Genomic DNA, 16203 nt, shown 5'->3' on the forward strand with positions numbered 1-16203 from the left:
TAAGACACACACAGTGTCAGCATACCGGCAGCAGAGTGCTGTGTTTCATCACAGTGTTGACGTTGCGTATCAGCGCCCATTTGGCCTGATCCTTCTCATAAAGCTCCACATAATCCCGACGCTTGAACATCTTCACGTGCACAGTGAAAACTTACGTACAAGCACGCTCACAGTTATATCCAGAGGTACCAGTCTAGAGGCGATACCCACAAGTATGAGAGGAAATGTTTCGAAACTGTTCAGATGTTCATTGAATTTTAGTTTCTTGCAAAATTCTCCAAAATCTTCAATGTTTAACAAACGAAATTCCTCCCAGATCACACGCACACATCACCTGTGTTTGTCTTCACCGGGTTTATCTAAAAAAAAAAAAAAAGTTGGGGTCGTGGGGAAAAATAATTCCAAGAAAAACAGGTCGAGTATCAGTCCTCTTACAGTCAAACAGCTCTGCCCAGACCAGGGTCCTGTTTTCTGACCTTGCTGAATGTAAAAACTTCAATAAAGAAATCAATTTGAAAACGTGCAGTAAGTTTCCACTGTAACATTTTGGGACCAACAATCCTCCTGCTCTCTCGCTCTCTCCCAGACTCTCTACATCACATTTTGTTAATCCATCCCCTGCTGCCCATGGCAACCAGGTGTCACTTCCTCCTCAGGTGTGTCCTATGGTGTTGGATTTCTGCCTAGATAAGCCCACTGCAGACTCCTACTGTCATAAATACTCTGTAGTCACCACAGGATGCATCACATAAGTAAAATAATGGCCTTTCACTTTCAGCTTAAATTTGAGAGGAGGGTAGAATTTGGTCATTTCAGATGCAGTCATGGTCCTGAGTCGGTGACCCAGTGTTTTTGAATTATTAATAGTCTTTGCTTTCATTATTATTTAGAAATTCTAGTCTCTGTGCCTCCCCTGTTTCACGTTTAGTTACTCTTGTCTCCGTGTTTTGTTCCGTCTGTTCCCCTAACCAGTCATGCTCCATGTCTGTGTCTAGTCTTGGCTGTGTCCCAATTCAGGGGCCGCATCTTTCGGAGGACCCAGCCTTCGTGGTCTATGTGGGCCTTGTCCTACGAAGACCGAGAAGGCTGGAAGAGTGAGGCTGTGAAATTGGACGGTCTAGCCTTGAGATTTGCATCACCAGCTGTCTCGGTGGAGTTTAATAAACTCAGCCGTCTGCTCCTTGCTCACTAAAATATAACAGGACACTGGTTCTCAACCATCTCACACTTCTGTTTAATCAGTTTTCTGTTTGACGTTTATTCAGCTGTATGAAAACTATAACTTTAATCTCAGCCAAACCAATTTACTCAGGAAAAAATAAAACACTGAAAAAAGCCAAACTAACATTTTCAAGTTATCTAAGTGACTTATATATCATGTTTAACCTGAGTAGCAAAGGACCGCGCTGGGTCTGAAAACAATGTGTCGGGAGTCCGGTGTTCTTGCCGGCTCGAGTGAGCCTTGACCACCCAGTCAGCTATCGAGCTGGTGGGTAACATGTAATATGTGATGTCTTGATAAATCGAGCAGATATTTGAAGTTCACACACCTACTTTCTTGAAAATATCTTAAAAGTTTATTTTGTGACCCAGAAAGAGTAATATTTCAAACTCTTTAGTCGTGCTCCTCCGCCATTGCTGCATTTGAAAAGTATTTTTATATTATTATAAATAATTATTTAAATAAAAAAGTATTGAAAATAGTAAGTATTTGCCGCCATTGTTGGAAACTGGAATTTGCTGGACCGCGCTATGAATTCTGGGATAGGTTGGGCTACGAAGGATACACCCGACCCCCCCTGAAATTCAGCGAAATGAAGAATGGGTCGGGTGTATCCTTGTTGGCCGCATTTGGAGCAGCCTCCTAATTGGGACAGCCTTTGTCGCCCGGCTGTGACATAACCGGCCAAACCAAAACTGATTAAAAGTTTGCACATTCACGATAAATGATAAATTCACCAACCACAAAGAAACTCGTTGAAAAGAGATCTGATGGGCTTTGAGATTTGTCTATAATGTTAAAGGTAAAAAGTAGCTTTTGAGTTGTAGGAAAAAATGTCTCTTTGTATCTAAATTTGGTGAAAATAAAATGACTTACTGTTCCAGACTTACTCCAGAGAACAACATCTTTGCAAACACCTCAAATAAACGTCAGATTAAAGCCAGACCTTTCTAAATATGAGGCAACGCTGCTAACTGCTTCATCACTGCACTGCATCAGTATGCAGGATCAAAATGTTTTTACTGTCCAGAGGCTTGTACAAATAAAATATCTCAACGGACTGGCATAAACTTTGATATGAATAATAATCTGTCCTAAATGACCCACTGACCCAGACTTTTTCAGTTTTGAGTGGATGGGTGGAAAATTTAATTAGCAGCAACTCTAAAACATCCCGTCGGCCATTATTATGCTGGTTTTCATATTGGTTTGTTTATCTTCTTCCTCTCCAACTACAGAAGAATGCCAGCCGTGTTCAGTGTGAGACGTGAGCTCTGACTCAGGGGTGAGTGTGTCACCATGAATAGCTGTTTGAGTGTGCGTTACATATAAGTCACTTTAATTAAGTAACTACTCCGTCTAGCCAACTGAGCCACCTGAACATTACACCACCAAGCATCTGTCACACACACACACACACACACACACACACACACACACACACACACACACACACACACACACACACACACACACACACACACACACACACACACACTGGCCATGACACAGTCAGGAGGAGTGAGAGAAACCACATGCTGAATTATTTAACACAGAGGATCTGTTTGGTGTCTGTCTGTCTCTTAGTTTATATTTCTTGTTGTGTGTCGCTCTCTTTCCCATCATTTTCTTTTCCATGTTTCAGACACATCTCCTTTACTGCTGTTATTTCTGGCAAACAGCTGTATGTTACAGTGCTGAAGACTTGCTTTAGGTTTGGATGGTAACTGATGAGCTTATGGAAACAAAACTGAGATCAGAGAGCTTTTCCACAGATGAGTTTGTTACTTGAACAGCAGTCAAATTACACGACTACAAACAAAGTTTAGTAAATATTATTTCTCATATGCATAGACTAACATAAACATTTTTCTTTAAGTGTATATATTTTTAAAAAATTCCTAAATAGAGCGATTTTAAAGACATTTTGCAGTCAATTTCAGCATTTGCATTGCATTTCTATTTCTCTATGAATCTGAATACTTCCCGCATCTCTGTAACACAGTATAATGAAGTTATCTGATGCATCTATTCCAATGTGTCATCACGGTGACTCTGAAAGTGTTGGGAGACTCTTTTTCTTTGTGACTGTTAAATGACTGTTAATGTTTCAACATCACATATGTGAAGCTATGAAAATGTTTCTAAAGAACTATAAGATGAGACAGATTTCTTCCTTGAGTTTGTCTTTTTAGCTCCGCTTCTCCAGGTAAAAGCATTTTAGGTGATCTGTATATATTGTGCTATTCCTTATATCTTAACATATTGTATTGTTAAATAGTCTAGTCTGTTTTTGTTAATGTTACTGTACTGGAGCTACTGTAACTCACATAATTTCCCCAGGAATTAATAAAGTTGCTGATTCTGATTAACCTTTAAAGGGTAATCTTCTCTGGATATGTTTAAAGTATTTGTTTAAATTAAAGGCACATAGAAGGCAAGAAACTCCAACCATCCATTTTCTTCTGCTGGTCAAACTTAGATTGTGGTGGTGCTGAGCCTATCACAGCTGTCATAGGTGTCACAGGTGGGCTACACCCTGCACAGGTCATCAGTGTGTCACAGGGCTAACAAGACTTCATGCTCACATTTACACTTACAGCCAGTTCAGAGTCACCAGTTCACCTAACAAGCATTTATTTGGGCTAATGGAAGAAACTGGAGTACCCACAGGAAACCTATGCAGGCACATGGACATGCACAGAACTCCACAGAGAAAGACCCCACCCAGGCAGTGACTCCGTACTGCAGTGGTTTATACATTTGCCTAACAAGTGAAACACAAATAACTTGGCAGCAGCTCAAAAAACCTCCCAAAATCAAATATGTGGATCTACCTGCTGAGGTAAACAGGGAATGGCTTGAAGTCTGGCGGCACTTCACATAATCTGAACTTCCCATTTAAAGACCAAAACCAACAATTCCTCAGACCTGGCTCACACTGGCCTGTTGCCCAGTGTGAGCTGGGACAGGCTCAAATAGGCCCTGTATCCATGTTTCAGGACAGTATTCCCCCCACGGCAACCCCCAGTCTCACATTAACAGCTTTATATAGAAGTCATTCAGAGATCAATGAAGCCCCCAGGTCAACTAACCAGACAGCAAATGGGGACATGACCCACTGAACAGCACCGGGAAGATCGTGTGACCAACCAGGATATAAAACTCTGTGAGCCACACACTTCATTCTGCACAGTGTTAATAATATAGTAATCTCAGACATACAGTTTTCACACTGACACCCCACTCAAAGTTTCTGTTTACAAGAAGCAGCCAGTCAGATAAAGCTGTCTTAAAGGGGGAAGGAGGGGAGCTTGTTTCAGACAGAATAAACTGAGGGCCTGTAAAATGCATAGAAATTATTTTTTTGAACTGTGAATCATGCAAAGCTAATTTAGAAGAGTCAAATAACTTGATTTAAGGAGGTCTGCAGGTTTAGAAGAAGCTATTACATTTATAGAGAGCATCTTTGCTCTTTCAGTTGAGGGGAAGTTAGAATCAGGCAGTAGTCTGGCCATCATAAGAACTAACATTAATTCAAGCAAAACATGTAAATTCTTGTACTTGTCTTCAAAGAGGATGTAAAAACTCAAACTGTTGTCAAACTTGAGCTTCTACACAAACATGAAAAATATGTTTTGCCAAATGGGCCTAGTCTGCAGACACAGCAGCGCATTATTTCCAGCCAGTTCTGTACTTTTTCCAGGTTACATGAGACTGTAGAGTAAACTACAATTTTACTGATATAGGACACAGACTCATGAAAAGCACATACGCCCTGACGTCTCATTCTTTGGACAAACGTGACTGAGACGAGCCACACTGATATAATGTCCATGCTGCCTGCGGTGGATGGGTGTGTGTCATCACCTCTTTCTTCAGGTAAATAATTCAGGTCTGACATGAGCCAGGTACTCACTTGCAGCTGCTAAGGTGTCTCCTGTGTGGAAAGGTAACAAAATGCAGATAGAGCCCTCTGGATGTCAACTATGAACCACGGTGTCCCCACGTACTACCCGTACGAAAACAGTTATTCCTGTTTCAAATGATAAACTATGGGGTTTATATTTTGTAAGTGACTTTGTGACAATGCTCTTGCTAAATAACCCACATTTTGTCTTTACCTTGAATAAAAATGCAAACAATAAAGAAATCCCTGCCCCAGGATGCTGACTCCAGTCACACTTTATCCTCTAAACCACAAGATGTCATTTTATCCCGTCAGTTATTGACTGATATGAAGCATAACATGGGGTTCCTCTCACAATAGAATTTTCCTTGACTTTTAGGGCAGCACGTATTAATGAGCTTTGATATCTGTTATTTGAAAAATGTGTCTAATCAACAAATTAATATCGCAAAATCTCACAGACTATTGTTATTGAGATTCTTAATCTAAAGGCTCCCGCCAAGTCACAACTGTAGCCTTTTTGTGTCTTGTTACTGTACTACAGTAACAAGACACAAACTGCGTCTAACTATAAGTTACACAAACTGTTTCCAGAGTATCATCTCACCACTGCAGACTGCACAGCGTCTGTCTGAACCTCTTCTTCAGGTGAGTCTGCCCTCTGCTGAACATTTTGGTACCGGTTAGTCTGAAACTGTAGCTGCAGTTTACGTTACTCAAATTGTCAACGCTGTCACCACATCTCAGTCCAATAGAGCACCTTTTGGGATGTGGTGGAATGGGAGACTCACATCGTGGACGTGCAGCTGACAAACATACAGCAACTGTGTGATGCTGTCATGCCCTGCCCCAAACCTAGGACACTCTTCCTGTGGGGTAAGAGAACTTACACACGAAAAACACACACTGCCGATACAGTCAAACACGCCTCCTGACATTTTGATTATATGGGAATAAACCAACCTAAAGAGACATTCGGATCATTGCAGAAATCCTGAATAATTCAATAATTTAAGACAAAGGCGGACAAGACAGTTATTAAGTGGATATACGAGCAACAAATGCATTTACAGCTAATTTGCATTTAGATTGGAGTGACAAATCAAAGGTCACAGGATGAGATATGGTGATATGCTAATTGTGCCATAAAATCATAAACAGGCTCTTCTTTTTGCTTCAGTGAACAAATAAAAACCCTCTGCAGCGAGCACACAGAGAAAATAATCTTTGAACAATAAATTCACAAGAAACATTCATGTTCAAAGAGCAATAATACAGCAAGTTTTTACACAGTGCAACTGAAACGGACTGAAACTATGTGGCAAAAGCTTATAAACTCATATTCTCCCACAGACTGTGGATTCTCCAGGTGCCACGGATAATCAGAAATGGAGGACAAGCTCGTTGTTGCCACCTGTGGGCAGCTGAATGATTAAACTTTGCTTTCCTGCAGAGACAGGACAAAAAAGGAGAGCTTGGATTCTGAATTCCAGGTTTTTTATTTGTACTTGTGAAGGAAGTGCTTAATATTATTATGTGACTGGAAACAAAAAATAATTTTACAAAATTTAAATTGTTTAATGCCTTGCACCTTTGCACCTGCTACTGGCAGTGACAGTGTAAGAGACTGGGTGTTGCCTGGGATCAACCGTTCATTGTCTACACCTGAGAAGCTGTGGGTAAAGGTATGCCTCAGGTTGTTTTCAGAGGGACACCACTTCTTTTGAAGAGTGCCATAAAAGCTAATATTTCTTTGGCAAATTTAAGTCATTTATCATTCCTCTTTTAACTCCATTTTTGATCTTGTCTAGATGGTTAATGCATCGTGCTCACCAGGCGGGCTCTGGCTATGCCTCTAAGCCAGGGGTGGGCAACTCCAGGCTTCGTGGGCCGGTGTCCCTGCAGGTTTTAGATGTGTCCTTGAACCAACACAGCTGATTTAAATGGCTAAATTAGCTCCTCAACATGTCCTGAAGTTCTCCAGAGGCCTGGTAACGAACTAATCATGTGATTCAGGTGTGATGACCCAAGGTGAGATCTAAAACCTGCAGGACACCGGCCCTCGAGGCCTGGAATTGCCCACCCCTGCTCTAAGCTGAACTGTTTAATGTTTCAAGTACCACATATTGCCATATTATCACATCAAGTGAGTGTTTTTACACAGTCACTCTGATCAAACTGGCGTTCTTAAGGCCCAGTCTTAGAGGCCTGCTTGGAGATATACCTGCAGCTTTAGGTGTCTTGTTACCCTTTCTGTGAAAATGGTTCCCTAGAAGTTACGCAAGCTCTCTCCAGGGTCTGTAAGTATCATTTCACCACAACAGTGTCTGTCTGCAGGTTGTCGTCTGCCCTCTGCTGCTCTGCATGAAAATTTTACTACACCTCTCTCTCACAACTCAAGCAGGCGTATTTGGTAAAGAACAGATATCTCTGAATTATAGTTTATCATAACTACTGGCGTCTGTTTGATGCTCCCATAAACATTTAGGAGGTTGGATGGATGTTACTACTTTCACCAGAAACAGAGAACTATAACATAATTACATAACATTATTAAAACACAACATAATTATAATATAGTCTCGTATCTAATAGTTTATAATCTTTTTGGAGGGATAGTATTTTATGGACATAAATGGGTTTTTAAAAAATAATTCTTCAGCCCATGCCCACGCCCACTGTGTGCAGCCAACCACAAATAATGGATGTGTGCCTGCTGATCTGACATCACAAGACAGCTATCTTCACAGACACCAGAGTTTCCCACAGTCTATGAACTGAAGAGCATCATTGAGAGCAATTCAAAGAGGCTCTTGGAAATTTGTGGCTTCACAAATCAATAGCCTGGTCTTAGGCCCCGGAGGAAGTAGTTTTTGTCTGAGGATTGATTCGTTTAAACATCTGAGAACTGAGCACCTCACACCCCAACACCTCCCTTAAATTCAATTGTGAAGCTTCAGGATGGAGGACATGCAGTGTGGTATGGGGAAACAAGGGGACAAAGGAGGTCATAGGTAGGGGTTGAAGAAGGTGATTCCTCAGCAGATGATGACTGATTGAACACAGAACACAGATTCTCCTTGGTGTTAATGTGATGGTGCTTCAAAGTGAAAATTTATCCTGAAATCAGCAAACATATGCTAGATAAATGGATCGTTTCACATAAGACTCTTAAGAGATACCTGAAGGACTTGAAACACTGTCAGTCATCGAAGGTTTGGGCGTGGACCGAACAATTATTTAAGGAAATAAACATTATTAATCGCAGATCACCATAACAGTACAGTGGACAAATAATGTTAAATGTATTTATTTAATGAAATCATGCTTCAGCTGGTGTAACATGTGCTCCAGCTGATATTTAGAAGTAGACCATTAATTAATTACAGCTATTTAACGTAAATAAACACAGGTTGGGGTGAAAGAAGCCCAACAAAAAAGCCAAAATCCTACAAGAGCATTTTGTACTATGTAGAAATGATAAAATAAACTATGAGAAATGTCACAGAGATTTATTTGATATGTACATAAAGTGTAGTGGGAGTGATCTTCTATGTGTATGTTTTTAAGCAATGATGCTGTTGTCTCAGGTCATGTGCACCGACTCTCACTTGGACTACTGACCCAACTCAGGGCTTTATAGATCACCACGTGACCTGATCACAACGTTCCCTCTTAAACTTTTAAAGAAAAGACTCAAAACTTCTTATTTTTCCAGCAGCAGGTGATAGCTTGGCATAAACACAAACACACAGCAATTTGTGTTTATAAATGACAATCATTCAAACATCCCCTAATTGAACCTGAAGTTTACCTTGATGAGGGTGGTGCATTTGTAGCTGAGGCGGCGTATGTTTGGATCCCAGCCCTCCATCGCCCAATCAGATCCCTTCCTGTTTATTTTCATTGCCATGGTTACCACATTAACACCTGCATACTGCTCATCTACAGAAAATCCTTCAAGTTTTAAAAAAAAAAAAAAAAAATTTCAAGCAAGATTTGGCAAACGACTGCTTTTTTGTAACAAAAAAAAAAATCATCAGGATTTTTCCAAAGCAGAGTAATAAAAAAATATGTACATAAAAATTCCTTTTCCATGCAGTCTTCCAGATTCAACAGTTGCTTTATTCCATGGTCAAAGTAAAAATGTCCTGCTGCTGAATTATTTCCCCCAACTGTCTGTTTTTCCTCCTCACATAAGAACCTAAAAAATGTATTCCACTGACTGAGTAAATCACACCTCCTCTCCTGTTCAGTTTGGTTACACCTTTGCAGACTGGATAAAAGTCAGAGTGTGTCTGACGAGACAAACATTCACAGAAGAGATGGGTGGCGTGTTATTGAATGTATTAGCTCGTTCTATTGGCTCGCCCCATTTGTGCCTCTGCAGCAGGGGAGTGCTGTCAGGGCTCATTAGCTGATCAGAAAAGAAGACAAGTTCAGCAGCGCATTAATTAAGTATCAAAGAGGTTGATACTAAAGTAGTGCACACACACACACACACACACACACACACACACACACACACACACACACACACACACACACACACACACACACAGCATCTTGTCTGATTTGACTGGTCTCCCTGTTTACAGTGTGTGCATGCTTTTTAAAGAAAAAGTAAATAAAGTGGGAACACTGTAGCTTCAGATGTTGGTCTTTCTTCTTTCATTATTTTATGTCATACAGTATATATTGTTACAATGGTGAATGTTTGTGTTAAACATGACAAAAGCTTCACAGCTTCACAGAGGTCAGCTTGCATGCCAGTCCCTCTGTGCCAAAAGCTCCAGCTTAAGAGTACTCCAAAGGCTCTGTTTCATATTTTTTACTCTCATTTCTGTCTGATGTCACTGATTGTGCATATCCATAGTATGTTCATCGAAAGTGCTCAGTTTAGCCCTACTAACCCAACCAGCTGTTCAAATCATGCAAACTGTTTGTAGTAGAGTGTAAGAGTGAAAGATATGGAGCTGGAAAGGAGTAAAAAGCCCCTTTAATAAGAGTTGAACCTTCAGTGCAAGGATAAACAGACGCATACAAATGTTTATGAAATTTCTGTGTGTGTGTGTGTGTGTGTGTATGTGTGTGTGTGTGTGTGTGTGAGAGAGAGAGAGTGTGTGTGTGTGTGTGTGTTTGTGTTTTTTCACCTGCTGTAAAATGACCATGGCCCTGGTTTTTATCCTTATGGCTGGACATCAGCAGTCACCTGTAGACTCTAATGAAGAGAGTGAGAAATAGATTCATTTATTCAGAGTTTGCTTTAAATACATGAAAAATGATAATGATTCAGATCATGTCACAGTGAACTCATCATTATGTATATCACTATGAATTTTAAGGTTTTGGGTCTGATGTATAATTAGAAACAAACAGAATAGACAAACTGTATTGAAATAAATAGAGACTACTACAACCTCAACCAATATAGCAGTCTTAATTTGTCAACATGGCGGCAGGTTGTAAAGTATTGCCCGAACAACTCAGAAGCTACAATGATATAAGCTGCCATACTGATTAATTATAGAAAGTGCAGAGGCCTTGAAAATTACTTGTTTCCATTTTCAAATACTCACTCAACAAAGTAATTATCTGTGAAAACTGGTGTTTTATTAATCATGTATCAGCAAAACAGACGTTCACTGACAGAAACCTTTATAAAGGGCTCCAAGGGGAAAATAACTACTTATGAATGGCACAAAAATGCCACATGAAACTTTGCCAAAGTTCATTAAAAGAGCCTAATGAAAACTGGCAGTGGATTCTACGGTCAGATGAACCCAAAATAAATGAATCTGGGTCAAATGAGGTCCAGAATGTCTGGCACAGATGAGCTTAGGACCATCACTGTGAATGCATAGTGCAAAAAGATGGGAGAGAGTGAGTGCTGGTACGAGTGCAAAAGGTGAAGGAGTACAATTAATACTACAATACTACAAATTCTGACTGCAAATATACCAAAAACTTTGGCAGAAGTTTTCAAGACAACATTAACACACACACACACACACACACACACACACACACACACACACACACACACACACACACACACACACACACACACACACACACACAGCAGAGGCACCTGAACAGTATTCTGTTACAGTAAAAAGGGATAACTGGGTTTGTTCAGTTCAGGTCACACGCATGCTAACAGTGTTTATGCATGTGTGTCTGTGTGCATGGGAATTAGTCTTAATAAATTATTCAGGTTCCTCTTGATGAAGCTTCAGGCCGATCCTTTGACTTTTTGACGTATGACAGCTGCAACACCTCAACCTCATTAGATGCTTTGTTTGGGTTTCTCTTTGAACCGCAGCACAGCTTAAGTTACACCAGAGCTCTGAACAGAGCCTGGTTCAACCTTAAAGACCTCCATTATATCACATCTAAATGTTCTCCAGTGAGTCAGGTGTGCAGTGCACTTCAGACAGGATGTTGTTTGATTTGCCTTCTTTTAATTCACTTTACAAGTGTCCTTAATTTACGTCACAAACATTTAACATCTTTTACCAAACTACCTCTAATTGTACTTTTAACTTTGTAGTAATCAGTGGTTTTTCTATTATTGTGTTATTATGGTGTAGAAAATGTCTTCAGTTTTATTCTTTATTTTGTTTATTTTTATAGAGCTGGGAGGAGGTTTTTGGATTGGTACGTCTACATAAGTGACTAAAATATTGTCACATTAAACTGAAGCAACAAATTCCTGTCTGAAAACGGAACTTAAACAAACAAACAAATAAATTAAAAACTAACAATAATATTGTAATAATTTTCAAAAATAAGCAGGTAAAGCCATGAAATCTTTAACACTTTTGAAAGAAAACATTACTGTAATAATTGTCCAAGTATAAAATAAATGCTTTTTGAATAAAAACTGTTATCAGATAAATCTAGAGGAATAAACAGAAAGCAGCAATAATACAGCGAGTGTCAGACAAACCACAGGGTGTAAATTAAAAAAGAATTTAATTCCAGCTCAACGTCTATTGTTGCATTTAACTTTCTGTTTCTTTTGTCCTTTGTTTTTCGAGTCTCTCTCCCTCACTGACCTTTGCTAATTCTTCCGGGACTTTAAAGGTCACAAAAACGGTCTAATAATAACAACAGAGAGAATTACCATCACATAAACACAACGCAAACACATGAAATGTCTCTCTCTCTCTCTCTCTCTCTCTCTCTCGCTCTCTCTCTCTCTCTCTCACACACACACACACACACACACACACACACACACACACACACACACACACACACACACACACACTATCAATATTTCAGCATCTAATTACCCCAGCAGGGGGCTGGGACAAAGGTTGTGTGCAGTCATGCCCTGTATGTCTGCACGTATCAGATTTTATACCTGTACATTAACACACAGTAGCCAAAAAAACCTCACAGTGTAAGTGAAACATCCTCCAACGGTGAGGCAATGTTTAGACAGACAGAAACAAAATGATAAGGGAAGAAAGAAAAGTAGTGATAGGAGTGACTGTAAAAGAGAAGAGAAGGATGTAAATGGAGAAAAAACTTGGAGTAAAGAAAGGGAAATGTGGAAGAAGAACGAAGGATGAAAAGCAGGAAGAAGAGTCAAACAGAGAGAGGGCAAATATTCACAGATAATTAAAAATAGGAGGACAGGTTAGGCTGTAGGAGAGGGTGAATAAAGAAACACCTCTCTCTAAACTAGCTGCAAAAGTATGCAAGCTACACAAGAGAGGCTACCTTCATGTTTGAATGATTTATCACAGCTTGTGTCCTTCTAGCAGGGCCTTCGAGAGAGGACATTTGAAACAACTACAAACGTGTTTCGAGCTGCAAACATGATGTGAGCATATCAGTATTTTATATCATATCAGTTCTGAAAGAAAATTCAGGTTTACAGCATTTTTAGCAATACTTCCTGCCAGTGCAGGGGTTAGTTTCCACCTCACTTCCACTAGTTACTTTATCTAGTGAATGTTTAGTGGCTGTTTTTGCTGTTAAAGAATGAGGAATGTTACAGGATAAAGCAGATTTCTGCCCCTCCCTGACCCTGATTCTGCTGAAGGTTTCTTCCTGTTAAAAGGGAGTTTTTCCTTCCCACTGTCACCGAGTGCTTGCTTGCACCGAGTGACTGTTTTTCTCTCTGTTACTGTAGGTTCTTTACCTGACAATATAAAATGCCTTGAGGTGACTGCTGTTGTGTTTTGGCGCTATATAAATAACTCTGAATTGAACTGAATTTGACTTCATGCAGCTTTAATTCTTTTAAATACCAAAGAATTGCACTAAGAACTGAATCCACTAAACCCTGACTCGTCTCTCTCCTTCTCATCACAGTGTGGAAGCTGGATTTTTGGTTTTAGAAGACTTTGACACTGCTGTCTTCTGACACACCAAAGTGCTTTAGAGTGTGGTGCTATTGTCATCTAAACTTTATCAGCCTGAATAACCAGAGCGTGCTAACAGTCTGTAGACCTAAATCTAATTCCTGCTTGCCCTTCATGACCTACTGATAGGCCTGAGGGAGGTACTGCCTACCCCCCACTGAGTGAGGCACACTGGCTAAATTAAAACCCTTTAATTGGACAGCTGTGGACTAATATGGTCCCAAAGGCAATCGGTTTTGGGTGGCTTTCCAGGGCAGACCCACTCGAGAGAGACTGGACATTTTAGTTAAGGTGACAAAAAACAAACAAACAAAAACACTAGCTTCCATTTACATAATTTAAATGAAAGATAATAATTTAAATGAAAAACTGCAGACCACATGATCAATGCAAAGTCTCCATCCTGCATAGTTTCTGTGTTTATTAAATTAGATATATGAAAATTTAAGCATTTGTAATGCGTCCCCCACAAACATGCCTTTTGCATCACTATATCACTGTACTGTATGAAAAACACATCTCTTACAGTGACAGTATCACATGTCATGTTTTCAGCTTGATTCTTTGCCTCCAGAAAGACAAAAAGAAGTCAAATAATTCAGCTGATGCTGTTATTGCTCATATTAGCTGGTTGTGCTGAAACATTAGTGTCAACATGACCTTTAGGCAATGCCCAGTTCAGGAAATATGCATTGTAATGTGCAAATTAAAGATAAGCGTATAAAAGCTTGTGAGTACCCAGGGAGGGAGCAGGAGAAGCAAACCTGCAGCACTTTATGCTCAACATTTAAAGATACTGCAGGTTTGATACATGCAAACAGTGTGATCAGTAAGAAGTGAAGGAGGAGTGTAAAAAGGAACCAGAGATTAATAATGTGCAGCTGAACAAAGTATCAAACAAAAAAACAAGGGCCAAATGAGAGAGACCTTTTTACTGACACCGATCTCCCAAAATAATGTGTTTACATTTGAAATACAATGTCCCGAAACAAGTCACACTTCAGCCAAATATCATTCATATGCTGAATTTCCCCACCCTTCATCACATACATTCTCCAGTATTTAAATTCGAGGAAAAATTCAGAACAAAAATGTTCTATTTTTTTGTCTATTTTCTATATGATAAAAGTGGTTTCTGTCATGCATTTAATATTATTATTATTAAACAGCCTGATATGATACCACTGCAAAAAGCAAACAGCGTTAAAGACACAGACTAACATCCCTGCTTATGTTTACATGATTTCTGTCATGAACGACTGCTGTTTGATGAATACTGCAATGCTGAATTTGCACGTGTGTTTTGTCTGTGTGATTACTGCATCGATATAATTCAACATGTTGTAAATTTGTTAAATAGTTCTCTTAATATTTTAGAAAATAAAGAAAGACATGCCACCTGGAACACCATGTGGGAACACGCGGTGATCCCTTAAATCACACACACACAGATTAAGGAGATTATGAATAAAGCCAGTATGCTTCTGTAAGCCTCACCCTTTGATCGTGATCTGAACACTTCTTGCCTCTTCTGTTTCACTCTCCGTCTCCTGTTGATCCACTGCTGGTCTCGTTTCGGACGTCCTGTGTGGTGGATGGAAGGATGAATTGCAGGAAAAAAGACCGAAACCGTTGTTAATTCCACAGTGTGACACCTGTTTTTGTCCTTTCCACACCTTTTCTCGTATATATGCTTATCTCCTGTTTCTAACTTTCTCAATTTCTTTCTCTCTTTCTTCTTCTGTTTGCTTCCAGTGTTAAAATCTCATACATGACTAATTCTCTTCTTCCTAGATCTGTTTTTGCACATTCTCTCACTCTTCCTCTGTGAAGTCATACAGAGGTATAAGACATGAATGGCTCCCTTCTCCTCCCTTCCTCCCTCCCTTTCTTGCCGGTATTAACAGTGACACGGAAGCTGCTCATTCACTGCCACTGATCCCTGTTTCCCTGTGTGAGAGAGACAGAGTTAGTGGGGGGTGATGTGGTTCAACATAGAGGAGGTTGTAATTAGACACAACACAGACACACACACACACACACACACACACACACACACACACACACACACACGTGGGGCAGAGAGAGAAAATGTTGCAACAGTTGCATCAATGCAGACAAAAGAAAATCGTTGCATGCGCTACTTTCATAAATAGGCTGCAGTAAAAGTCCATTTCTGTCCTTACAGGCACAGTCTATACTGATGTAATCTCCTAAGGGCTGATTATTGCACCCCAACATTATGCCCTTTTAAAGGACCAAAAAGCAGTAAGAGTACATGTTAAGTCTAATTGTTGAATGTTGCCATTGTGTTTCTTAAATTTGTACAGTCTTAGTTCAAGCAGTAGGATCAAAGCCATTCCTTTGATCCTGACCACCTCTAAAACCACTCTGTGCTGGGGGAGGGTTTATTGTAGATACATCCTATCTGAAAGATCTGTTTCTTGTGTTGTAAGCTTCCTGCTTTTATGACCCTTTTGGTCAGCAGGAGGTCACAAAAACGCATACACACACACACACACACACACACACACACACACACACACACACACACACACACACACACACATACATGCATACAGTGCCTTGTCTTTGTAACCAAGGGGGGTTACGAGGGGAGGTGTTTGTAAACTATTGCTTGAATGTTTTCAATAAAAGGCAGCGAGAGGAGGCCATCGTCGGGGTCATTC

The 16203-nt window shown here is 40.0% G+C and overlaps 1 protein-coding gene across 5 annotated transcripts in view; it reads right to left on the reverse strand.

The window, feature by feature from the left end:
• myo7aa (myosin VIIAa) overlaps window positions 1-15436 on the reverse strand; it is a 57057-nt gene extending 41621 nt beyond the window's left edge. For 3 of the 5 annotated variants that reach the window (XM_063494364.1, XM_063494365.1, XM_063494363.1), the window contains exon 1: window positions 8947-9430. In XM_063494364.1, coding sequence (XP_063350434.1) covers window positions 8947-9045 — 99 coding nt within the window. In that variant the 5' untranslated portion in view covers window positions 9046-9430. Of the gene's footprint in view, window positions 1-25; window positions 131-8946; window positions 9431-10285; window positions 10354-15010 lie in introns of those variants that run through there. The other 2 variants (XM_063494367.1, XM_063494366.1) reach the window with 2 other exon arrangements.
• Window positions 15437-16203: the final 767 nt, after the last annotated feature.

This window comes from Pelmatolapia mariae, linkage group LG14, assembly GCF_036321145.2.
Source record: "Pelmatolapia mariae isolate MD_Pm_ZW linkage group LG14, Pm_UMD_F_2, whole genome shotgun sequence".
Taxonomy (NCBI): domain Eukaryota; kingdom Metazoa; phylum Chordata; class Actinopteri; order Cichliformes; family Cichlidae; genus Pelmatolapia; species Pelmatolapia mariae.